This window comes from Archocentrus centrarchus, chromosome 24 (genome assembly GCF_007364275.1).
Source record: "Archocentrus centrarchus isolate MPI-CPG fArcCen1 chromosome 24, fArcCen1, whole genome shotgun sequence".
Taxonomy (NCBI): Eukaryota; Metazoa; Chordata; class Actinopteri; order Cichliformes; family Cichlidae; genus Archocentrus; species Archocentrus centrarchus.
In genome coordinates, this window is record NC_044369.1 from 35,017,011 (window position 1) to 35,044,420 (window position 27,410).

General features: G+C 44.0%; 1 protein-coding gene across 1 annotated transcript; it reads right to left on the reverse strand.

The window, feature by feature from the left end:
* Nucleotides 1-6,691: 6,691 nt before the first annotated feature.
* On the reverse strand, nt 6,692-12,111 carry LOC115774032 (gap junction alpha-3 protein-like). The gene is made up of 2 exons (XM_030721039.1): nt 11,997-12,111; nt 6,692-7,717 (listed from the first exon to the last, which is right to left on the reverse strand). The coding sequence occupies exon 2, from the start codon at nt 7,700-7,702 to the stop codon at nt 6,692-6,694; it is 1,011 nt and encodes a 336-aa protein (XP_030576899.1). The 5' UTR covers nt 7,703-7,717; nt 11,997-12,111.
* Between the last annotated feature and the right edge of the window lie 15,299 nt (nt 12,112-27,410).

Sequence of the window (27,410 nt, forward strand, 5' to 3'; positions counted from 1 at the left end):
ATGAATTGTAGCTCTACAGTTATTGTGTGACTGGTCAATCCCGGTCGATCTATCCATACCTGGATCTAATGTACAGTTAAAGTCCCCCCCTATGACATGAGATCCTTTAAGTGTTGAGAGGGTAAGAAACAAATCATTGTAGAAGTTGCTATCGTCTACATTGGGGCCATAAATATTGGTCAGAATTAGGGTTTCTGACAGGAGGGAGCCTTGAAGTATCAAGTATCTTCCTCTTTTGTCCTTAATAATGTTTTTAATTTGTATTGGAACTGACTCATGTATTAGTGTCATAACTCCTTTAGAGTGAGATATAAACTGTGCCGTGAATACTTCACCCTTCCACCTCCTCCTCCTTTCTTGCAGAAACACAACTTTGGAGTCTATTTCCTTTAATCTTGTCATTACCTGTTTGACTTTTTGGAGGCGTTGCAGACCCCTGCAGTTCCATGAAATGAAGTTAAAATTTATGCTCTAAGACATACGAAAGCATAGTAATTAGGTTGCTTGTGTTGTAAAAACATATAGGCACAACTGAACTGGACTCTAGAACATGCATCCAACCCATAAACAAAAACACTTCCTTTCTCCCAAGTCCCTTCCCCATATAGAATAGAATAGAATAGAATAGAATAGAATAGAATGCCTTTATTGTCATTATACAGGATGTACAATGAGATTGGAGGGCCACTCCTGTTCAGTGCCATGTAACAGAAAATCAAACTCTCTAAAATAAAAATATTATAATCTAGTATGATCAATATAATCAAGAGATATACAGAAATAAACAATGTGTAAAATATACAAAAAATAGAATGTATAAAAATATATACATACATTGGTGCATCTGTACATTGTAAGAAAAGTAAATATGTGTATACATATAATAATGAAGATGATGAATATTGCACTTGGTGAATGAATATTGCACTAGTGAATGAATACTGGATATTACACAATATAGGAATGTTAGATATTGTTCAGTATGAATAATATAATATTGCACAGAGATGTAGGTGTTGCACAGTTACAGTGGGTGAGTGTGTGAGTTCAGGGTGGTGATTGCTCTGGCGAAGAAACTGTTCTTGAGTCTGTTTGTTCTGGCTTTGATGCACCTGTAGCGCCTGCCAGAGGGCAGCAGGTCAAACAGGTCAAAGCCAGGGTGTGAGCTGTCCTTGATGATGTTCCTGGCTCTGCTGATGCAGCGGGAGGTGTAGATGTCCATCAGGGAGGGGAGAGGGCAGCCAACGATTCTTTGTGCTGTCTTGACTACCCTCTGAAGCCTGATCCTGTCTGCCTCAGTGCAGCTGCCGTACCATACTGTGATACAGTACATCAGCAGGCTCTCAATGGATGAGCGGTAGAAGGTCAGCAGCAGGTTTGAGTCCAAGTTGTTCTTCCTGAGGACCCTCAGGAAGTGAAGTCGCTGCTGAGCCTTCTTGATAACAGCTGTGATGTTATCTGACCAAGAGAGATCAGCAGAGATGAGGACACCAAGAAACCTGAAGGTGTGGACCCTCTCCACACGCTCGCCGTTGATGTAGAGGGGAGCTGGGTCAGTCCTGTGCTTCCTGAAGTCGATGATGATCTCTTTGGTTTTCATGGTGTTCAGTACCAGGTTGTTCTCTGAACACCAGGCTGTCAACTTCAGGACCTCCTCTCTGTAAGCTGCCTCATCTCCCTTTGAGATGAGTCCGACCACTGTGGTGTCGTCAGCAAATTTGACGATGAGGTTGTTATTGTGGGTCGGACTGCAGTCATGGGTGTAGAGGCAGTACAGCAGGGGGCTCAGCACACAGCCCTGTGGGGAGCCAGTGCTCAGTGTGCGGGTGGAGGAGAGATGGGGGCCAAGTCTCACAGTCTGGGGCCGGTTGGTTAAGAAGTCCTTGATCCAGGAACATGTGAGAGGGGGGAGGCCCAGGGTGTGCAGTTTGGTGGTGAGAATGTCCGGGATGATTGTGTTGAACGCTGAGCTGTAATCCACAAAGAGCATGCGAGCGTAGCTCTGCTGCTGCTCCAAGTGGCTCAACACAGAGTGGAGAGCTACAGCGATGGCGTCCTCTGTGGATCTGTTTGCACAATATGCAAACTGATGGGTGTCTGATGGGATTAGGGAAATCCCATCCCCCATCTCTACGTCTCCAGTCATTGCCAACAACCGATCCACACCTGGTGAGGATAAGTCAGACCACTTTCTGAACTTAAATTATACCACTGCTACTGCTTAATTATAACAAAGTGACTATTGCTCACTGATAATGGATACTAACTTAAAGGATAACTTCTCATTATACTAATTAGCGTTGCACATTTAGGGGCATAAGTATACCAGATCAAATGTGTTGTATGAAAAAAGATAGAAAAAAACTTGTTACATCAATGATTTCAGTCATTTGTGTCTTAACAATACCTGACCACATACCATATTGACAAGTTTCGATTCTTAATTATTGCTCTGTGTGTTCTGAGCCATCTTGGATTTTCTTGAGAAACACTCTTGCCTCCGCGGGTGTTTTGAATGTATGTGTTTTGTTTTCATAAGTCACTAGGAGTGTAGCCAGGTGAGTCAGTCCATGCCGAATGCCTAGTGTGTGCAGCTCCTCACGAATCGGATCGAATTTTTTCCTCAGCTGGTGCACCCCCGTGGCCAAGTCAGGATAGAAGCGAACTTGCTGGTCCTTGTAATAGACATCTTTTTTATCCCGCGCAGCTCGAATGACAGTCTGTTTGTCTCGGTAGTTTAGGAACTTCATTATCAAGGCTCGCGGATGCGAAGCGTTATCCTTCCTTGGACCAATTCTGTGTGCTCTTTCCAAAACCACAGAGGACCTCAGCGTTGCATTCATCAGTGCCTCAGGTATCCATTTCTCCAAAAAAGCGCACACATCTGATCCCTCGGCACCCTCTGGGAAGATTCACAAGCCTTAAGTTGTTTAGGCGAGACCTTGTTTCCAAGTCCATAAGTTTGTCTTCCATCATTTTGTTTTTAGACTGCAATGTGCTCACCTTAGCTTGTAAACTGGTCGCCTCGTCTTCCATTTTGACAATACGCTCCTCTGCCCGAGACATGCGATCATTGCAGTCTCTCACCTCTTTTTTCATGTCTTGTAGCGTCACCATCACATTGTCCAGTTTCGAGGAGAACTCATTTTTCAATGATTCCAGTGCGGCCAGTATCTGGTCAGCTTTGTTACTCTCTAGCTCGCTTTCCCCATCACGTGTAGCCATTTTCTTGCTAACTTGGTGCGCTTCACCACGGAGGTTGTAATCAAACAGCTTTGTTTGTTTGGATGCCTCACGTTTCCCTTTATATGCTTTTGTCGAATTGGGCATTATCCCCTAAGTCGTCTTTTTTGTGCATAGGTTGTATGTGAGCAGAAGTTTTCTTGCCCACAATTTGAGCAGCAGCAGCAGAGCGAAGTGTAGCACGTCTTCCTACGTGGCTGCCATAACCGGAAGTCTGTATATCATTCTTTGATTATTCTTTTCTCCCCTTTGTTTTGTTTTTTTCTTCATCTTTCTCTTCCTCACTCTTTTTTTCCTACCCTTTCCTTTACCTGTCAGGCCTGGTATAAATAAATAAAATTAAAATACAAACATTAACAAGAGTAGCCTATTGGAAAACTTATAGAGCTGTTCTTGGAAAAGCAAATATGTTTGGTACACCAGAGCATTCGGATCATATTCCGTCATGTGACAGACATGACAATTGGCCACCTTAACCCTTTCTCATAATTGGATTCACCTGTGTGTGTAGGTCAAAGGTCAATGAGCTTACAGAACAAATTTTGTGTTCCAATAATTAGTGCTAAAGGTATTCAAATCAATAAAACAAGGGTGCCCAAACTTATGCACCTGCTTAATTCTGTTTAAATAATTATTGCACGCTTTCTGTAAATCATATAAACTTCATTTCACTTCTCAAATATCACTGTGTTCATCTGCTATATATTTAAATCAAACTACTGATCTGAACAGCAAAGGAAAATTGTGAAAATTATCAGGGGTACCCAAACTTTTGCATACCACTGTAAAACCAAGAAAGTATAATTAAAATAAGAAACAACCCTTCACACATCATTACACCTCATTTGTTCACACAGACCCAGACATAAAATTTTACCCAGCATAGCATTGTGGTGATACCAGGCTACATCCACACCAGACCTCGCCCTGCTAAGTGAGACTCTAGATAAAATAATTTTTGAATTAATTACAAGACAAAATTTCCTATTTTCATATTTTTTTAATGGATAAAGAAGTTTCTTTTTTAAATGGTACAAAAAATGTATTTAATAACAGTTTTGCAAACATTTGAGGTAAATGAACATTTACATCAACTTGTCCTTACAAACAAATCATTCATACACAAGTACTTCTTTTCTTTAAGACAGCATTGAAAACAGGCTGCTGCTGTGAGCATTGTGAGATGGTTCCTAGTCCCTGACGAGCCAGAAGCATAAGAGGAGAGGGTTCGGAGAGTCACAGGGATCACAGGCTTTGAACACAACATCCTGTCAGGGCTTTGTATGCAGGGTTAGGGAAGGGCCAGCTACCCAGCGAACACTCTCAGCATTGGAGTCGTCTGATGTGACGTCTAACCAGAGTACCGACAGCTCTCTGAGAACATACTGAGTAAACAGACAGGAAAATACCCCAGCTGTTTGTCTTTCTCCAGATACTGTATATTTTTATGTGTGTTTAATTTTCAAAATCATCCTCATCTGTTATGTCCTGGGCCGTTTGCCCAGCGTTTTGTGTTTATAGTTTATTTCCTGTGCTTGTCCTCCCAGTGTGTTGTCTTGTTCCCAGTGTTGTGACTCGTCTGCGTGTTCCTTGGTTTATCACTTCCTGTATTATTTTGCCAGTGTGTTTTCCCTGTGCTTTGTGTCTAGCTTTGCTTTCCCTGTGTAATTAGTTTCATTTGCCTCACCTGTTGTTCCCTGCTGTTTCCTCTTGCCCTGATTACCCTTTGTGTATTTTAGCCCTCAGTTTTCATTTGTTCTCTGTCGCGTCGTTGATGTTTTGTGCCCGCATGTTCCTGTGTTCCCTGTGCCTGCCCTCCGTCTCCCTTCCAAGGTTTTTGTATTTATTTTCCCACCTACCTAAATAAATACCGCTTTAAGTTATGATTAATTCTGGAGTCCTTCATGTTTGCCCTTCCTCGCCCGTTTCCTTCCCGGCCATGACATCATCCTCATCTGAGCTGGAGATGAATGATTTTTTTTTTTAAACTGCCTTTGCTGTGATAAGTCACTGCATTTGGTTTAAGACATTTTTAAAGACTGGCCTCTTTTTCTCTCCCTGTCCCCCCATCACTACCAATATGAGCACTGTAGAAGAGTAAGTTTGTTTCTAAATGTGCAAATCTTTGCCAACTACCAAAATGTAAATGTAGAAAACATTTTGAATGAGAAACATGGATTTGGAAGGGCAGCATTAATCTTTGTATTCTGTATAATCTCTTCTTTGTGTCCCTGTTAGTAAGTTACAGTATAGATTATCGTACTCATATGGGCACGAATACTCTCAAACTATACTGTAACCCTGCACCACCCTGAAAAATGGGAAGACAACACTTCTTGCACTGCTCGTATTAACCTCCACAATAACTCATGGGAAAGTACCGCTCCTACAGACATATTAGTAATCAGCCGTGTTGCTGTGCTCTACAAGTGCAATATTTCCAATGCAGATTATTAACTTTTCACACAGAGCTGCTGCCTGAACTCACAGGAAGTACAGCAGATTATTGTTGATGTAAACTTAAAAAGCTTTTTTGAAAGTGAGTGCCTGGGCTGTGGACAAACCAAACAGCACAGAGACATAACAGGAACAGAGGACTGCGGCTAATGATAGTTCAGATTCAAGGTTTGGTTTTCTAAAGGTCTCTAAGAATCAAGATAAACACAACAAAACAGAAGCACTCGAGGCTGAGACCTTCCAGGTCTCTTGACACGTGGTGGAACACATCGTGGATGTTTGTGCAGCAAAGTTGACAATATAAACAGATAAAAATGTGGACCAAGATATGTGAGCAAGTTGCTGGGCTACACATTCGGTGATCTGTGCTTCAGTGCCAGCTGTCTCAGTTGCCTCCAGATAAAATCCAAAATACTCAGTCACTGCTCTTCAGTGATCACTTACATTTGGAATAGTTAGTCCTTGTGGCTCCACCACAACAACAAAAAAAATTAGAGAAACACCATAGGATCCCCTATGGGATGTGTCCATTTTTTTATGTAAAATGAATAGTCCTTCACTCCATCCACTGCTGTTACCAGAGCCTCCTGACTTTGTAGAAGTGCACATATTTTGTGCATAAATATAGACTATTGATCAAGAAAAAGCAAACCTTGCCTCAACTATACTGCAACTCACTGACTGCACTAAATCAATGACAGCTACTGGTTCAGTCATTTCACATTTGCCCTGAACATTTTCTTGACTTTCTGCTTTCTTGTCTCTCGTTTCTTTGCCGTGTTTTGCTTTGTGTTTTTTTTTATTTGTGTTTTTCCTGCTTATTACACATTTGTGATTGTGATTGGGCTTGGGGTGAGGAAAGTGGGGTGTTATTCAAGAAGGGTTATAGGGACACGAAAGAGCTGAATGGATTTAGATAGATCGCTCGGCCTGGCCCTGATGCTGCTGCTCTTGCTGACCTGAATGAGCTGCCGAGGGTCTGTGCTGACCGTTACAAGACGTTCGTGCATTTTTGCTGTGGTGGTGGTGACGTGCCCTTCCTCCTGCTCGCTCTTTCCCCCATCCCAGCTGCCAGCGTTGGAGGCGTTGCCAGGGCTGCTGCCACTGGAGGCAGGAATGCCCTGCTGCCTGCCATCACATCTATGTAGTTCGGAGGGTAGCTGAGGCTGGATGGGGCAGTTCTGGAGGCCGAGGCCAAATAGTCAGGCTCTGCAATGTTGACGCGACGCAGCGACTCATGGTCAGAGACAAACTCATTGGTCATGCCCTGTTTAACTTTCTTCCATCCAAGGTGAAAGATCTCTAACAAATTTAGCAAAAGAGACACGCAAGCCACCACAAGCATAAATATAATAAAAATAGTCTTTTCAGTGGGCCTCGATATGAAGCAGTCAACGGTGTGGGGGCAGGGCAAATGTGCACACTGGTACAGGGGCCTCAGCTGGAAGCCATAGAGGAAATACTGGCCCAAAATGAATCCCACTTCAAACAGGGTCTTGAAAATAATGTTGAACACATAGGTACGCAGCAATGCGCCTCTCATATGGATTTTGCCATGTTCATCCCTGATTGGCGGCTTCTCCTTTTTGCTGCCTCCTCCTCCAGTATCGCCAGCATTTCTATAAAGCAGCTCTTTCTCCTCTCGGAATCTGTTTGTCTTGCACATCTCCTCCTCCTTTTCTTTCCGCTTTTCCTCCATGCGGACGATGTGCAGCACGTGGCCCAGGTAGATGAGAGTTGGCGTTGACACGAAGATGATCTGCAGCACCCAGAAGCGGATGTGCGAGATGGGGAAGGCCTTGTCATAGCAGACATTCTCACATCCAGGCTGTAGGGTGTTACAAGTGAAGTCGGACTGCTCGTCGCCCCAGACCGCTTCAGCTGCAGCCCCCAGCACCAGGATCCTGAAGATGAAGAGGACAGTCAGCCAGACTTTGCCGATGATCGTTGAGTGCTCCTGAGTGTTCTCCAACAGCCGCCCCAGAAAGCTCCAGTCACCCATGCTTCAAGATTCAGCCTATGGAGAAAGTGCAGATTAAGTATTCTTGCATTGAAGGTAATAAATCCATCAATTGGGGTTTACAATATGTGAACCCTATTTGAGATGTCATACTTAAACACGGATGGCAAATCCATCTGCCGTTATTGGTGCCTTCGCTGGAGTGCGTTGAAAAATGTCAACAAACAAGTTTCTAATTAACAAAAAAATTAAAATTGGCAGGAAGTTCAAAATGCTCCAAATTAGCAATTTACAAACAAATCCTCACAGCTGAGAAACTAAGAGCAACAAAAGCCTGACACTGTGGGTGCAGTTTTTCTGCTCCAGAAGCTCAGAAGGTTGATCTGCTGAGTTCATTGCTGATCTCAGATCAAAAAGCTTAACAGCAGCTTGTACACTGGCTGCAGGTAAGACTTAATGTGTACATTGATTCAGCCTATGTTAATGAGGTTTGTCATGCTAATGCTAATATTATAGATGGAGAGGATTTCAGAGAGTTGAAGGCAATCTTCTAGTATATGGAGAGGCTGTGTTGCAGTTACTTGATGCTTTACAGCTTCCCAGTACAGTGACCATTATTTTAAAATCAAATGCCCAGGAGATCTCAAAGGTGTGATCGAGGGAATAGCCCGGTCAGAGCTAACTTTGTCTTTCCAGGAGGAGGAGAACTAAAGGGTGACACTTCACTGGACATAAGTAATCTGAATACAGAGGTGGTCAGCATGAAGCTGGAGACCAGACAGTGGAGCCGAGGTAGGAAGTTATGGACACCGAAACACTGTCTGTGTTTCGGTGTTTATGACGTGTTCTGTCTTCAGGACTTTGCTGCAGAGTTTCCTGCTGTGTGACGCAGTGACGCACTCTCAGCTCACCTGTGCAGGTCTCCCTCTTCATCTTCTCCTATATCTGTCCCACCAATCTGCTCTTTTCCCCGCATCGCAAGTGAGGAAAAGAGACAGATGGTTCACCTCCGATGTCAGCATTCAGATCTTTTGCCTCCCACCTGTTTGGAAAATCCCTGTTTTCCACTTTTCCTTTGGTCATTTTTGGGGGTCAGTCAGCTTAAATGTCACTGTAAAAAGTGCTGACCGATGTTTTATCCGCTGATCACTGATCAATCGGCAATACGGAAAACGGGTTAGCGCACAGTTCTTGGCCTGCCGGCAGCTGTTGCAGTGCATTGTGGGATTTGTAGTATAAGTGGTGTTAGCACATTTACCCGTGGGCTATTAATAATAGCTATATGACATCATCTTGCTGGCCTATAAAATTAGATCGAGGGCCAGAAGTGGCCCGCAGGCCTCGAGTCTGACACGTGACAATACTCGATTAATAAAATAATTGATAGTTGAAGCCCCACTTGTATTCAGGCTATTCTTACAGGTAAGAGCAGAGATCCTCGGGTTGACCTGTAACCTCCAGCGACCACACAAAGGTCGATAGTACCAATGCACCAGCAAGCTTCATCACAATCCTGCTCCAATAACCACAACGAACTCTGCATTTCACCGTACGTGTATGTATGTGTATATATATATACATACATACACAAACACATATTTATGCCGTAACCTTCTTACGGCTTCGGGGAGGCTAGCCTGGGACCCTTACTGGAGGTATACTTCCTGCTCCAAAGGCAGTAATGTTATCACTGCACCATTCCAGCTGCACAGGTGCTGGTCATAAAATTAGAATATCATGAAAAAGTTGATGTATTTCAGTAATTCATTCAAAAAGTGAAACTTGTATATTATATTCATTCATTACACACAGACTGATATATTTCAATGTTTGTTTCTTTTAGTTTTGATTATAACTGACAACTAATGAAAAGCCCAAATTCAGTATGTCAGAAAATGAGAATATTGTGAAAAGGTTGAATATTGAAGACACCTGGTGCCACACTCTAATCAGCTAATTAACTCCAAACACCTGCAAAGGCCTTTAAACGCTCTCAGTCTAGTTCTGTAGGCTACACAATCACGGGGAAGACTGCTGACTTGACAGTTGTCCAAAAGACGACCTTTGACACCTTGCACAAGGAGGGCGAGACACAAAGGTCATTGCTGGCTGTTCACAGAGCTCTGTGTCCAAGCACATTAATAGAGAGGCGAAGGGAAGGAAAAGATGTAAAAACAACAGGGATAACTGCACCCTGGAGAGGATTGTGGAACCAAAGCCATTCAAAAATGTGGGGAGATTCACAAAGAGTGGACTGCAGCTGGAGTCAGAGCTTCAAGAACCACCAGCACAGACGTATGCAGACATGGTTTCAGCTGTCGCAGTCCTCGTGTCGAGCCGCTCTTCAACCAGAGACGGCGTCAGCAGCGTCTCGCCTGGACTGAAGACAAAAAGGACTGGACTGCTGCCGGAGATTTCTGCAGTAATCCAGGCAAAAGGAGCCCCAACTAAGTACTGTGTGCTGTCCATGCTCATACTTTTCATGCTCATACTTTTCATGTTCATACTTTTCAGTTGGCCAACATTTCTAAAAATCCTTTTTTGTAGTATGGTCTTAAGTAATATTCTAATTTTCATTAGTTGTCAGTTATAATCATCAAAATTAAAAGAACCAAACATTGAAATATATCAGTCTGTGTGTAATGAATGAATATAATATACAAGTTTGACTTTTTGAATGGAATTACTGAAATAAACCAACCTTTTCATGATATTATAATTTTATGACCAGCACCTGTAAATATATCTCATTCATATTCCGAGGTAGGCTTGGTTGGCATGTGGGGTCTAGCCTTGGGACCCTTACTGGAGGTATGCCCTGGTCGGCATTCGAACCCCACCTCCTGCTCCAAAGGCCGTAATGTTACCACTACGCCATTCCAGCTGCCAGCCTGAGGGACACAGAGTGGTGAATATGGAAAAACTTGGACACTGTATCAATGTAAGGACCCATCTATTTCAGTGGAAATGAGGGAGGCCACAGAAACTCCTGAGGCCTGTATAACATTGATTTAAACAGATGACCTGGACAACTGCCATGTTTCTGTACTCAAATATTACTTGTTCTATTTTGCTGTATAAAACGGACTGCTGTGCAAGTGCAGGGCGTTGTCTCACTCTATTATTGACGCTACAACCTCTCACCTTATGTACCAGTTTAGCAGCGTCTCTGTAGCACTGTCTGTTGTTTCTGTATTTTATTTCTACATTTTATTAAAATTTAACAGAGCTCCTTTCGTATGTGTAATTTTTCCCGTACTGAGTAACTGTGATTTGTCATGTTGTATTTTACTTTATTTAAGCTGTTTTGTCACAGCTGTGTTTAATGTTTTTGCTGCTGTAACGCAGGAATTTTCCAACTAACCTCACTCGTCAGTATTTACAAAAGGCAACTAAAATATTCACCACTAGGTGGCAGTGTTTATTCATAAAGTGTTAAAATGCAGCATCTGGCACCTTGAAGGTGCTTTATATTGTAAGGAAAAGACCCTACAATAATTACAGAAACCCCAACGATCAAAACGACCCCCTATGAGCAGCACTTGGTGACAGTGGGAAGGAAAAACTCCCTTTAACAGGAAGAAACCTCCAGCAGAACCAGGCTCAGGGAGGGGGGGTCATCTGCTGTGACCCACTGGGGACGAGGGGACAGAGAGGACAAAAGACATGCTGTGGAAGAGAGCCAGAGAATAATGCTGATTAAATGGAAATTGGTGTATAAAGAGGTGAATGAAAAGAAACACTCAGTGCATCATGTGAACCCCCCAGCAGCCTAGGCCTATAGCAGCATAACTAAGGGAGGGTTCAGGGTCACCTGATCCAGCCCTAACTATAAGCTTGATCATAAAGGAAAGTTTTAAGCCTAATCTTAAAATAGAGAGGGTGTCTGTCTCCTGAATCCAAGCTGGGAGCTGCTTCCACAGAAGAGGGGCCTGAAAGCTGAAGGCTCTGCCTCCCTGTGATAGACTGGCCTCTTATCCTGAGACACTCAGGACAGGCCCAGTAAAAAAATGAGGGCATAGATGGTCTGAGATGCCCCAGTTAAAAGTTTGGAGTTATTATGTTAAGTTGAGCCATGCTGAGCCAGAACATCAGCAGGTTCAATCATTCACGGTCGTCTGTGAATGCAGATCCTGCAACAGTCCTCAACACTTCACAGACATGTCTGTTTACCTGAACACCACCTGACGATGCCCATCACACACATCACAGCCCACAGCCAGCCTGTGTCAGAGCCCCCCACCCAGTGGACATGTCATAGCTCTTTCATGGTGAAAACCTCTTTAGTGGCTCCAACATGCTGCAGCAAAGAGCAGAGTTCGGCCTTTGGTCTCACCTGAATGCACACAGAGGAAAACACTGAGTCACACGGTCAGTGAAGAGTTTAGAGCCGTGAAGAAGTCGGGAACTCGCCGCTCTCACCAGTTTGTCCTCATCATCCGCGGTCGGGGTGCTGGTCTCGCTGCCTGCTGACATGGTAACCTGCTGCACACAAACACACAGCAGATTATTCCATATTACACAAACCAATGCAGGATTTTATTTTAAAAAGGCTTTTCCACAGGCGGTGAGTAATCATGTGAAATAATCTGAACTAAAATAAAGATTAGGAAGTTTGGTGTAATCCCAACTGTCACTGTTTTAGCAGAATTTAAATATGCATAAATGAACAGCTTATAATCGGTGACGCATTATCAATGAGAGCACAACTTTAGAAGTCAGCAGGGTTCGTGCACCTTTCCAGGCTCAAGTTCAAGCACTTTTAAGCACTTCCAAGGTCCCGTTTTAAGATTTTCCAGCATATCATCAACATTTTCCAAAGTGTACAAAGAGTGCTCTTTTTCTCTGCAGTGAACTGCACACATACTGCAGGAAAAGTTCAAACATCCTTAAAAGGTCACTTTTATTTCAAAAGTTAGCCTGTGAGTCATCTTATTGCTGTTCCACTTCCCCATTTCTGCTGTTAAGAGCACATCACTGGTCTGAAACACTGACTCTGCAGACAAGCAACATTATTTGTAAGGATCCAGCAGCGCTGAAGCTGAGCCCGTACTGTTCAGCCCTGTTTGGCGCTGCTTTTGCCCCTGAGTGCTGCAAACAGTGACGGGCTGTGCGTCAGCTGCTGAAGCTTGATAACACGTGTTTCGGCTTCACATAAACACACCTGCGAACCTGTCTGAAGCTTCTGGATGCTCGGTGTCCTCCTCATCATGGGAGGGTTAATGAGTAGAAGCTTCAGACACCGCAGACGTCAGAAGCTTGATTTAAAAGCTGCATATGAGTGTTTGTCTGCACGAAACGCTAATAAGCTCATTTAATGGCTGCTAAAGGAGACCAAAATCACACAAATCGACACTAATCATGCATCAGGTGAGAGCAAGCTAATTTCATCATCATCTACCTGAACACTCGAATCCAATTATTTTCGCGGGAATAAGGGCTGCAGGGGAAACTTGGCATATACTTTAAAGAATCATTTAAGACACCTCAGAGACCTGAAACCTGCCGCAGGAGCTAGCTTTAAAGCTCAAAGGGTCATTTTACAGTGTTTTTATCTTACCGGGACTCCTTAAACGGACCGGGCCGCAAAAATGTGCCGTCCACGGCGCTACTTCTCAGTAGCTTCCGGCCACGTATTGATATCAAAATCTGGCCCTTGAAGTTACTTTTTAAAATTTCGCTTTCCCCTCCGATTAAGACCACAATTTCTCGTGTACTGAAACAATAAATATCTTACATTATTTCTGTTTTATTTGTTACTTGAAAAGGTAGTGACTTGATTACTCCTTTGTCGCTTGGTGTTGGCTCTCACTGCGGTATTGTATCACTTCCTGTTCCTGTTTCGGAGCACAGTGTTTTGCTGTCTGTTAGCTGTTAAATCTGTATAACTCCATTTATCTGGATAATAACATATTTTAGTGTAATCGTCACCTACTTTAAATAGCATACTCTTTGCTGAATCACCTGTATTCACATTACTCACTTTATTTGTTTTTAGAAATTCGCTAGCTTAGCTCAGCTAGTAGCTTAGCCCTTAGCCGACTCACTACCAGCATGGCTTCTTCTCCTGTCCCTCCTGCACTTTCCTGCTCTGGGTGTCACATGTTTAGTTACTCCTCGGCCTCCTTTAGCAGTAACGGTACTTGTAATAAATGTAGTCTGTTTGTAGCTCTGGAGGCCAGGCTTTCTGAACTGGAGACTCGGCTCCGTACCCTGGAAAATCCTACATCTAGCCAGGCCCCTGTAGCGGGTGCGGACCGTGGTAGCTTAGCCGCCGTTAGCTCCCCCCCAGCAGATCCCGAGCAGCAGGGAAAACAGGCCAGCTGGGTGACGGTGAGGAGGAAGCGTAGTCCTAAGCAGAAGCCCCGGGTACACCACCAACCTGTTCACGTCTCTAACCGTTTTTCTCCACTCGGCGACACACCCGCCGAGGAACAAACTCTGGTTATTGGCGACTCTGTTTTGAGAAACGTGAAGCTAGAGACACCGGCGACCATAGTCAAATGTCTTCCAGGGGCCAGAGCAGGCGACATTCATGGAAATTTGAAACTGCTGGCTAAGGCTAATCGTAGATTTGGTAAGATCGTTATTCACGTCGGCAGTAATGACACCCGGTTACGCCAATCGGAGGTCACTAAAATTAATATTGACTCGGTGTGTAACTTTGCAAAAACGATGTCGGACTCTGTAGTTTTCTCTGGGCCCCTCCCCAATCAGACCAGGAGCGACATGTTTAGCCGCATGTTCTCCTTGAATCGCTGGCTGTCTGAGTGGTGTCCAAAAAATGACGTGGGCTTCATAGATAATTGGCAAAGTTTCTGGGGAAAACCTGGTCTTGTTAGAAGAGACGGCATCCATCCCACTTTGGATGGAGCAGCTCTCATTTCTAGAAATCTGGCCAAATTTATTAACCCTCCTAAAACCTGACTACCCAGGGTTGAGACCAGGAAGCAGAGTTGCAGTCTTACACGCCTCTCTGCAGCTTCTCTCCTCCTGCCATCCCCCCAAAACCCCATCCCCATAGAGTCGGTGCTGCTCCCAGACCACCAAAAAACAAGCCTGTATTCCCTGAAAGCCCCCTCCTGTCTGATCATTTCTTAGTAACATTTACATTTACTTTAATGGATTACACAGCAGTGGGGAATAAGTTTAATTACAGTAGAAGTCTTTCTGAAAGTGCTGTAACTAAGTTTAAGGATCTAATTCCTTCATTGTTATGCTCTTCAGTGCCAACACAGTGCAGAGCAGCTACCTAAACTCTGCTCCCAGTGAGGTTGATTATCTCGTCAATAGTTTTACATCCTCACTGCGTATAACTTTGGATACTGTGGCTCCTCTGAAAAGGAAAGCTTCAAATCAGAAGTGCCTGACTCCGTGGTATAATTCACAAACGCACAGCTTAAAGCAGATAACCCGAAAGCTGGAGAGGGAATGGCGTCTCACTAAATTAGAAGATGCTCATTTAGCCTGGAAAAAGAGTTTGTTGCTCTATAAAAAAGCCCTCCGTAAAGCTAGGACATCTTACTATTCATCATTAATTGAAGAAAATAAGAACAACCCCAGGTTTGTTTTCAGCACTGTAGCCAGGCTGACAAAGAGTCAGAGCTCTGTAGAGCCGAGTATTCCTTTCACTTTAACTAGTAGTGACTTCATGGATTTCTTTACAAATAAAATTTTAGACATTCGAGAAAAAATTATTCATAACCATCTCAAAGATTATTCTTCATGTTCGGCTGCTTTCAGCACTGCTGGTATTTGTTTAGACTCTTTTGCTCCAGTTGGTCTTTCAGAGTTAACTTCAATAGTTACTTCCTCCAAACCAGCAACATGTTTGTTAGATCCCATTCCTACTAGACTGTTCAAAGAAGTCTTTCCAATTATTGATGCTTCAATCTTAAAAATGATCAATTAGTCTTTATTGGTTGGCTATGTACATGTACCACAGACCTTCAAGGTGGCTGTAATTAAACCTCTAAATTCAGATAAAACTGAAGTTCTTGTACTCGGTCCCACAAATCTTAGAAACGTGTCTAACCAGATACTTACTCTGGATGGCATTACTTTGGCCTCCAGTAACACTGTGAGAAATCTTGGAGTCATTTTTGACCAGGATATGTCCTTCAATGCACATATTAAACAAATACGTAGGACCGCTTTTTTGTATTTGAGAAAGGATGTTTCTAATTTTAGAAATATTGCACAGAGTGATGCTGAAAAGCTAATTCATGCATTTATTACTTCTAGGCTGGACTATTGTAATTCATTATTATCAGGCTGTCCTAAAAGCTCCCTGAAAAGCCTTCAGCTGATCCAAAATGCTGCAGCTAGAGTACTGACAGGGACTAGAAAGAGAGAGCAGATTTCTCCCATATTGGCTTCTCTTCATTGGCTCCCTGTTAAATCTAGAATAGAATTTAAAATTCTTCTCCTCACCTACAAGGTCTTCAATAATCAGGCACCATCTTATCTCAAAGACCTCATAGTACCATATCACCCCAACAGAGCACTTCGCTCTCAGACTGCTGGCTTACTTGTGGTTCCTCGGATACTTAAGAGTAGAATGGGAGAGTGGCCAGCAGGGGCCAGGCTTTCCCCGTCTGTGTGTGTGTGTGTGGAAATGAATGAAGTGGGTATACTGTACACTCTGTGTACAGAAACCACATATTGCACACCCACTTCATTGTTTTCCACACGCAGTGCCTACTGTGTGTGTGCTAGTTTTTCACCCTAACCAATGAGTTGAATCTAACATCTAGATGTAGATCCCCAATGTTTTTGGTTCTACAGATTTACTAGAGGGTTTTTTTTTTTTTTCAAAAAAAGAGAGAGAGGAAAAAGAAGATGATATCTGGGGAATTTGGACTGGGTCGAAAGAGGAATTTATACAATTTATAAATATTTTTTAACTCCCATGATCCACTGATTCAAGTCAAATATGAAATAGATGAAAATTCCATTGATTTCTTTGGACACAACAATTTATAAAGGCCCTACATTTAAAAACGACCAAAAATTGCATATCACATTTCATTTCAAGACTACAGATACCCTTCTCCTCCGGGAGAAGGGCTCTTCCCCAATTTTCTAACCCCCTAACCCTACCCCAGGCATATAAAAGGCAAAGATATGCAAAAAGAAAAACAGAAAGCATAAATAGCCTCAAACACATTTACGCAAACTGTCCAGTTCTTCTTTGTCATATTAGTGGAACAATATGTGTTGATGTAATGCAGTGTGCTTTTGCCATAACTATCATTTTCCAGTTAATGCATATCTCCCTGATTTAACAGGGAAAAAGAAAAATATTTTGCCATTCCACACATATTCACACTTTACGGTGATTTTTGTGATTTGTCTTCCTGTTTCTTTTGGCTTATTTGCAGGATATGGATCACCTTCATCAACATTCTCAACAGCGCAGAACAATGTGTGCCTATAGTATGGTTGTGTTTCTCTTTTATAAATGAATGTAAGTGTAAAAAAAAAAGGCCCAAGCATTGTGGGGTGTACTGGTTGTCACCAGTGTTTCTGTATCTTTTTCTCCTCTGGCCTGTGTTTGTCTCTTATGTTTGGTGTTATTGTACAGCACTTTGGTCAGCCCTGTTGTTTTAAAAAGTGCTTTCAAAATAAAATAGTATGGTATCTCAAAAATGACGTTATGAACACACAAAAGTTCTGAGGTTTGAAAGGATTTTGTGCAACTTTTCATTTACAATTTTGAGAACTACAGCTGTGACTGTAACCTGCATCTAGAAAAGCAAAAAATATTTTCAGTTATTACATGCATGTGATAAAAATTTGGGATAGAGAGGTAGAGTCCTGCTAATGACTTCTATACTGGACTCAGATCTGTTGAAGCAGACACACATCTAAAACCTGCAGGACATTATTCATCAAATGATCTGAAAATTATAGGGGTTGTTCAGTACTGTGTTCTTTGCTTTTAAAATCAATTGGATGTAATTTGACTGAATAATGGTTGTTTTATTGACTTTAATATGATGGTGTGTGTGAAACAGAAGGATACTTCTTAGGTGCCGTTTACACGAGACCGTTTTCATTTTGAAACGGTGTCGTTTTGATGCGTTTCGGCCTTCTGTTTACACGACAACAGAGTGAAAACGATGTGTTTCTGAAACGGGGTCCAGAGTGGAGCGTTTCAGAAACGCACCGGCTTGCGTTTTCGTGTAAACACTTGAAACCGGGGTGATTTGAAAACGCTCGACTCGCACATGCGCACTATGGTTGCGACGGCCAGTTTTTCGCGCACGCGCAAACTGATAAACAGTACTCGCGGATTCACGAGTGCTTCTTATGCTTTTCCTGTGTTTTTACCGTTTTGTAATTCAGCGTTGTGTGCAGCAGCGATCCAACCTCATCATCGGTCCACACAAAACCTCTCACATTGGCCGTTTTGTAAGTAATGAACACTTTGCCGCACTACCTACTGTGTCACTCCACGCATGCGCGTCTTGCGTAAACAAACTGCAAAGAGAAAACCAACGCCAACTTGTGGCCTGGCATGGGAACTACATCGTTTTCATCGTTTCACATGTCCTCGTGTAAACGCGGATCGTTTCTGAAACGCCATCGTGTAAACGAAAGGCTGAAACGCATCAAAACGACACCGTTTCCAGTGAAAACGGCTTCGTGTAAACGGCACCTTAGTTAAGCCTCCAAGATGAACATCTCCAGGTGTCACTGGAAGACAATGTCAGCTCTGCCAGATGGCCCCAGCAATGGAACAATGGAGCCGAGGTGTGAGAGGCCTTTGAGATGCACTTCAGGCTGCACAACAAATTGGCTGCAGGGGTTTCAGAACAAAAGAACCTTACAGGATACAGTTGTGTATCAGAGCAGCATGTGTCCAATCTGCCTTTTGCCTGGATATTTATTTTTCTGGGAAATTTGACTGACTTTTACTTAATACATTTCAGCAAACACTTTACTAGCAGCTTTGCTAGTTTGAGTAAACCAGACACACGGATTAAGGTTGTTATATTATCATACAGTTATGCTTTGCAGCAGATCAGAGCTGAGGACCTGCCAGGAGCTGGCTAATTAAAAAAAAATAAGCTTGTGTTGGAATATGATATATGCTACATACATTTACTTACATACATTTACTTCCCTGAGAAATTTGTCTGGAAAATAACTGATTAAATACAGAAGCTTATAATGTTCTGTGTCATCATGACCTTTGTATTCTGACTGTACACTGATGAAGACTAAACAATGATAGAAATGAGACTTCGAGGTCACCCTGTTGTTGAAATTCTCTGCTTTCCACATTCTGTTTTGTAAAGGATGTAATCAAGACTGATAAGCTCTGACTATATCAAAACTCTAAGTTGAATTAGAAAGCGCCAGCACTTCATGCCATCTCACACGAGTATGGTATGCAGTTCTGACCCAGATATCTGTAAACTGTTTGAAAATGGCTTTATTAAATTTAATAATTGGACTCCTTATTCCTGTTTTGTCATCATTCCTGTTCAAGAAACTAACACTTAGAAACCTAAAGGCTTAAACAGCAACAGCACACACACTCTTATTATTTTAAATTCCTTCAATATCAAGCATATCTCACATCTCCAAGATGGCGGCGCGCACAGACGCAGCGGCTCACGGCTCTTTCTTTCGGTGCTCTTTTTTGTACTTTTTGTATTTCATATTTGTTAGTTTTGGTGCATTTGTCTCTGCAAACAACTGCTACACACGCCAGGATCTTGTGGACATTGGCTACCGGCACAAGATATCAGTATCGAGTGATTTTCACTACACTCATAACATCCCAGACGCTATAGCGAGACCGCCGGGGGCTCCGTGGATTGTTATCGGGTCTGGAAGGGGCCGCCGACAGCGGAGGGAGAGGAAGCAGAAGCGGGGCTGCAGGTCCGGCTTTATGCTGAAGCTGAAATGCCAACCACACAGGCCTCCTCTGCCGAGCCTGTATCTCTCCAACGCCAGGTCCATGGTAAATAAAACGGACAACCTAGAGTTAGAGCTGGCTGTAAATCGCTATGTTCGTGACTGCTGTGTAATGATTATCACCGAGACCTGGCTAAACCCCCACATTCCCGATGCTAGCGTGCAGCTAGCAGGCCGCACTCTGCTACGCGGAGATCGGACCAAGGACTCCGGTAAGAGCAGGGGAGGGGGTCTCTGTATTTACGTGCATGAGGACTGGTGTAACAACGGAACAATCATAGACAAACATTGTTCCCCAGACCTCGAGTACATGTCTGTAAGATGTCGGCCTTTTTTCTACCCAGAGAGCTAACAGTAGTGATCATCACAGCTGTGTATATAGCTCCCGATGCTAACGTTAGCATGGCGCTGGCTGTCCTGCTGAACGCCATTAACGAACAGCAGCGGGTCCACCCCGACGGTGTTCTTATTATCGCGGGAGACTTTAACAAGGCCAACTTAAAGACTGTACTCCCGAAATTCCACCAACATGTCAAATGTTCCACAAGAGGGGAGAACACTCTTGACCATGTTTACTCCAACATTAAGCACGCTTACAGAGCCAAACCCCTCCCCCACCTCGGCCAGTCCGACCATCTTTCCCTGCTGCTCACCCCAGCATACACCCCCCTCAGACGGAGAGCCAGGCCTACTGTAAAAACCATTACAACCTGGCCTGAAAACGCACTCTCCGACCTACAGGACTGCTTTGCATACACAGACTGGGACTTATTCGAACACGAGGACCTAGAAACATTCACAGGGATGGTACTGGACTACATTAAGTTCTGTATCGGAAATGTGACTGTCAGCAAAAACATCCGGGTTTTCCCTAACCAGAAACCCTGGATGAACAGCCAGGTCCGTTCACTCCTCAAAACCCGTGATGCTGCCTTCAGGTCAGGCGACAGAGCTCTGTACAGTGCTGCTCGAGCTGACCTGAAAAGAGGAATTAAAAAAGCCAAAACGGACTACAGGAGGAGAATAGAGTCCCATCTGTCCAGCAATAACACACGGGAGGTATGGCAGGGCATTCAGAACATCACAAACTTCAGAGGCTGTGATGTGACTGCAGGAGACCTGAGTGTGTCACTAGCAGAGGAACTTAACTGTTTCTTTGCTCGCTTTGAGACACCTCAGGACCACCCATCTGCTCCATTCCTGCCCCCCCCCCCACCAGGCTGCACCCCACTCACTGTCCAGGAGCATGAGGTACGGCGCGTGCTCCTGGCAGCGAACCCCAGGAAGGCTGCCGGACCAGACGGAGTACCTGGCAAGGTGATCAGAGCGTGTGCCCACCAGCTCACCCTGATTCTCACCAGGATTTTCAACCGCTCCCTGGCCCAAGCAGTCATCCCCCCCTGCCTAAAAACAGCCACAATCATCCCTGTCCCCAAAAGGTCATCTGTCACCAGCCTAAATGATTACCGCCCTGTGGCCCTCACACCGGTAATCATGAAGTGCTTTGAGAGGCTGGTTCTCCAGCACATCAAAGACCATCTGCCCCCCACATTCGACACCCATCAGTTTGCATATCGTGCAAACAGATCCACAGAGGACGCCATCGCTGTAGCTCTCCACTCTGTGTTGAGCCACTTGGAGCAGCAGCAGAGCTACGCTCGCATGCTCTTTTTGGATTACCGCTCAGCGTTCAACACAATCATCCCGGACATTCTCACCACCAAACTGCACACCCTGGGCCTCCCCCCTCTCACATGTTCCTGGATCAAGGACTTCTTAACCAACCGGCCCCAGACTGTGAGACTTGGCCCCCATCTCTCCTCCACCCGCACACTGAGCACTGGCTCCCCACAGGGCTGTGTGCTGAGCCCCCTCCTGTACTGCCTCTACACCCATGACTGCAGTCCGGCCCACAATAACAACCTCATCGTCAAAGTTGCTGACGACACCACAGTGGTCGGACTCATCTCGAAGGGAGATGAGGCAGCTTACAGAGAGGAGGTCCTGAAGTTGACAGCCTGGTGTTCAGAGAACAACCTGGCACTGAACACCATGAAAACCAAAGAGATCATCATCGACTTCAGGAAGCACAGGACTGACCCAGCTCCCCTCTACATCAACGGCGAGCGTGTGGAGAGGGTCCACACCTTCAGGTTTCTTGGTGTCCTCATCTCTGCTGATCTCTCTTGGTCAGATAACATCACAGCTGTTATCAAGAAGGCTCAGCAGCGACTTCACTTCCTGAGGGTCCTCAGGAAGAACAACTTGGACTCAAACCTGCTGCTGACCTTCTACCGCTCATCCATTGAGAGCCTGCTGTATCACAGTATGGTGCGGCAGCTGCACTGAGGCAGACAGGGTCAGGCTTCAGAGGGTAGTCAAGACAGCACAAAGAATCGTTGGCTGCCCTCTCCCCTCCCTGATGGACATCTACACCTCCCGCTGCATCAGCAGAGCCAGGAACATCATCAAGGACAGCTCACACCCTGGCTTTGACCTGTTTGACCTGCTGCCCTCTGGCAGGAGCTACAGGAGCATCAAAGCCAGAACAAACAGACTCAAGAGCAGTTTCTTCGCCAGAGCAATCACCACCCTGAACTCACACACTCACCCACTGTAACTGTGCAACACCCACATCTCTGTGCAATATTATATTATTCATACTGAACAATATCTAACATTCCTATATTGTGTAATATCCAGTATTCATTCACTAGTGCAATATTCATTCACCAAGTGCAATATTCATCATCTTCATTATTATATGTATACACATATTTACTTTTCTTACAATGTACAGATGCACCAATGTATGTATATATTTTTATACATTCTATTTTTTGTATATTTTACACATTGTTTATTTCTGTATATCTCTTGATTATATTGATTATACTAGATTATAATATTTTTATAATATTTTTATTTTAGAGACTGATTTTCTGTTACATGGCACTGAACAGGAGTGGCCCTCCAATCTCATTGTACATCCTGTATAATGACAATAAAGGCATTCTATTCTATTCTATTCTATTCTATATGATAAAAAAATAAAGGCTTTGAAATGTAATCACAAAAAGTAACCTCATCAACTTCATTTCTTTTCTTAACAGAAAATGTACACACAGCCAAATAGCATCTCAAGCAGCTCGAGTATTAATGATGACAGGTAATAGGTTTGTTTGTGAAGGAAGACACCTGAAACGCTTTGATTGAAAAAGTAAGGCATTTAATATATTAAAGAATCAGAAAAATCACACATGCATGCAGGGACTCAGAGAGGAAGAGACAGGCCTGAGTGTGCGCACTCTCTCTCTGAGCCCCTATTCCTGTCTAACCGTAACATCTGTATACTGCCACTTATCTATATGTAAAACATCTGGGTGAGTTGACCTTGTCATATTGTGATTGGGAAGATGAGGCAGCACTTGGCTCAGCAAAGTGTTCAGAATGCAGGCTTGCTGTGGGGCTGAGTGAGCCTCTGGCACCCTCTTGTGGCGAAAGCCCGAAACGGCTGTCAGAAGACGCTGTAATCTGGAATTATAGCACAGTCTAACAACTCTTTGGCAAAAGCAAACCAAAGGCTGTCTGATCTGCACCAAACCCAGCAGGCAGATCCTAACTAAACCGGAGTATCCCCTCCAAGAAAATGTTTGCCAAAGAGGCTCGAGTTTGGGACTTCTCAGAGCTCGAGGGACATTGCAAGGATGCAACATCTTGCGTCAAACTATGCAATCGCCTTCAGGCTCGTTGTTTTATAGTGATTAACACTCCCCAGAGGTACCATCATCTTATTGCCAGTGCCCTGTGAATTGCTTTCTATGCTGTCATTTTTGCAGTAGGTCTAGAAAGAAGGATGTCCTTGCCACTGCAACAAAGGACATTGAGTTTTTCCAGCAAAGCCTAGCAGATGGTGACTGTCTCTCAAAGATTGCTATTACAACGTTCAGAAAGTACTGTGAGGCCATCCTGCTGTTAGAGCATGGACTGACAGGAAAAGCTGTTGTGGAATTCTGTGTTAGCACCCATGCCAACACTAGCACAGAAACATACAAATAATGACGCAAACATTTGCAAGTCTGGGTAACTTAAGCTTCCAGTGGACACACATTAACAGGTACGTGACTGGCTTGAGCGAAAGGCAGGAGCCAGTGGTGCTGTCATTGAGCAGAGGGCAACAACAGTCAGACCTTCACGCTAAGCGACAACGAAGAAGCAGGTCATATCTTCCCGACAGGTATTGTCTTCATGTCTTATAATGCAGGTACCTGTTGAATTGACTGAAATTATAATTATCCCTCATGCCTTGTTTCTGTGGAGCTGCTAGAGAGCTACTTCAAAAACGTCGGGCGAGTTCCCCTGAAAAATCAAAGTGCAGGCAGTGAAGACACGGGCAGATTCTTCCTGGGAGAAAGCGTGCTCCCTCTGTCCAAATCAGCAGCAGATTTACGGCGACTGAAGGCTGAGTGAGTTCCTCACATCACATCATCAAATACATGCTCTGAAAAATTTACACAGCTTTAATTTGACAAAGTCCTCATAATGAACAGAATATGTTTACAAGTTTCAACATACAAAGTTTGGTGGGTTTTCAGTCAGAAATACCTCATTGGTCCCAGAGGGAAATTTCTGTTACAGCTGCAACGGTTTGTTGTGTAGAAAGAACACTAATAATTTAAATAAATTAAACACTACAAATCTAGGAATTATATATACACACACATCAAAATTTTCTCCCCCAACCCCTTTCTGCAGCACATCCTTTAAAACTCAGCTCTCACCCTTCCAACAATGGGATGTTTTCTACAGGATCTTCCACGTCCCCCTGAAGGGTAACCCACCTTCAAAGGGGTTCTCTGTTGTTTTCCACGCACTCCTGACTTGCACTGTTTCTCCTCTTTACTTCCTGCACTCCCTGTACAGGTGTTTCTGTTACCAGAAAGCGTACTCCCCACAAGCAGGAAGAATGAAGATGTACTTTGATAGGGAGACATGGACTACCAACACACTGCTGATGAGATTTTGAGAGCTTGGGTTACTCCAAGACAAGTTGGAGGACAGCGATTCATCATCCCCCTTTCAGAGCAGAAACGGACAGGCCTGGCCTTGAAAGATTTTGGAAAGGAAAAGCATCAATGTAAATGCACATATTCAGATTACAATCATCTTTTAAAGGCAAGTGAACATTTGTACTGACATAAGACATGGTTGATGCTTTCCATTCCCTTACAGGTGTTTTCGCACTGCCATTCAGCAAGGGGGGTGGGGGGGTCTGCAAATACCACGGCACGCTCGTATCACAAGCTGAAGGGAAACAGGCCACAGTGGGGGTATCTGTTCTTCAAGGGTGGCCGTTGCAGTGGAATGTGCATTGACTCTTCTGGGTTTCCTTGTGCATGTCACCCAGACAAGGACACATTCTGAAGACGTGAGGAACTATTGTGGGACTATCACCCTCAAATCCTTTGGAGGAGAAGGGGAAGACTTGGAGTGGCTTAACATCTGAGTGTCTGTGTAGATTCTCAGTCATCCAGGTCATAGTAGTCTCTGGAGCTTGAAAAAGGCGACTGGACTTTTTTTTGTTTCTTGAAGACGTTTCACCTCTCATCCGAAAGGCTTCTTCAGTTCTCAACCAAATGGTGGAGAGACCCAGGTATTTAAACCCCTGTGGGTGTAGTCCCCTGGAGGTGGTTATGACCCTCTATTGATCATGTGCGTGAACACATGTGCCCAGGTGTGAAGGGGGCGTGGGTCATATTTAATCAGTGGTTTCAGTTGAAACCAATTTAGGACTCCGCTCCATTGTTTCCTGTGGCCTATTGAGGTCACTGGAACAAAGGTGTGAATGGGGGTTGAGACGTCTGGGAAGGGAGCTCAGGACAGCACTGTAAGCGGGGGAAAGTTGGTGACGTAATCCACCTCCTCTGTTCAATGATGGTTGTTCACAGTGGACATAGATGGCTTCTTTCACTCCTCTTTCAAACCATCTGTTTTCCCTGTCCAAAATGTGGACATTGGCATCCTCAAAAGAGTGCCCTTTTTCCTTCAGATGCAGATGTACTGCTGAATCTTGTCCTGTCGAGGTGGCTCTTCTATGTTGTGCCATTCGTTTGTGAAGAGGCTGTTTGGTTTCACCAATGTAGAGGTCCGAGCACTCTTCACTGCACTGAACAGCATACACTACATCGCTGATCTTGTGTTTGGCGGGTTTGTCCTTGGGATGAACCAGTTTTTGTCTTAGGGTGTGACTTGGTTTGAAGTATACTGAGATGTCATGCTTGGAGAAAATTCTTCTGAGTTTCTCTGACAAGCCTGACACATATGGGATGACAATGTTGTTCCCCTTGTCCTTCCTATTCTCTGTAGTTTGTGTTTGGCCTTCATTCCTGTGCATCTTAGCTGATTTGATGAAGGCCCAGTTGGGGTAACCGCATGTTTTGAGGGCTTTCTTAATGTGTGTGTGTTCCTTATGCTTCCCTTCTGCCTTAGAGGGAACACTTTCCGCACGGTGTTGTAGGGTCCTGATCACCCCAAGTTTGTGTTCCAGAGGGTGGTGGGAGTCAAAGAGGAGATACTGGTCTGTGTGTGTGGGCTTCCGGTAAACTTCAATGTTGAGGCTTCCATCTTCCTCGATAAGCACCGCACAGTCCAGGAATGGTAACTTGTTATCTCTGGTGTCCTCCCTGGTAAAACGTATGTATTTATCCACTGAGTTGATGTGACGAGTGAAGGCTTCTACTTCATGGGTTTTGATTTTGACCCAGGTGTCATCTACATATCTGTACCAGTGGCTAGGTGCCATCCCTTTGAAAGAACCAAGGGCTTTACTTTCCACTTCCTCCATGTAAAGGTTGGCTACAATGGGAGACACTGGGGAGCCCATGGCACATCCATGCTTCTGTCTGTAGAATCCATCATTGTATTTAAAATATGTTGTGGTAAGGCAGAGATCTAAAAGTGCACAAATCTGATCTGGGGTGAAGCTGGTTCTGTTCAGTAAGGAATCGTCTTCCTGTCTTCCAACCATTCTGTCTTCCAACCAATCGTCTTCCAACCATTTGGTTGAGAACTGAAGAAGCCTTTCGGATGAGAGGTGAAACGTCTTCAAGAAACAAAAAGAAGTCCAGTCGCCTTTTTCAAGCTCCAGAGACGACTTGACATCTGAGATTTTCCTGCCAGAAGCAGCAACTCTGGAGACATGTGAAGGACATTTTGTCATGGTTAGCTGTGGCAGGCAGGCAAGGTTAGAACCCAAATGCAGGACTCTGAAGGCAAACTGAAGTTACGTGTGATTTATTGACACGACAACTAATACATACATACTGGGCTGGATGGGTGCCAGAACTAAAGCTAAGGGGGAAACCATGAAGACGCACAGCAGGAATCATACACAATGACACAACAAGGAACAGACAGACTGAGGACTTACATGCACATGAGGTAACGAGAGGAGAGTGGAGACATCTCGGGAGAACAGGTGAAAAGGATAATGCTAAGGAGACAAAGGAAGTAAAACTAAACATAAGGCACAAAAGGACAAGGGACTGTAAAACAGGAAACAAGCAGGCATAGGGCAGACTAGTCACAACACTGGGGAAGAAAAAAAAAACTCAATACAAAACATGTGAGGCCAGGGTCATGAAAGGAGGACAAAAAAAGACACTGGGACACAGGGAACCAGGAATTAAAATATTAAAAAAAAAAAAGACAGGAAAGAAGGTGAATAAACCAAACTGGGAAAAAATGAGCTCAGTGAAACCAAAATAACTAAACTGCTGGGCACACGGCTCAGAACCATGACACACAGGCGGGGGAAGCG

Excerpts from the sequence above, each read along its gene's own strand:
- LOC115774032 (XM_030721039.1), bottom strand. The coding sequence starts at position 7,702 with ATGGGTGACTGGAGCTTTCTGGGGCGGCTGTTGGAGAACACTCAGGAG.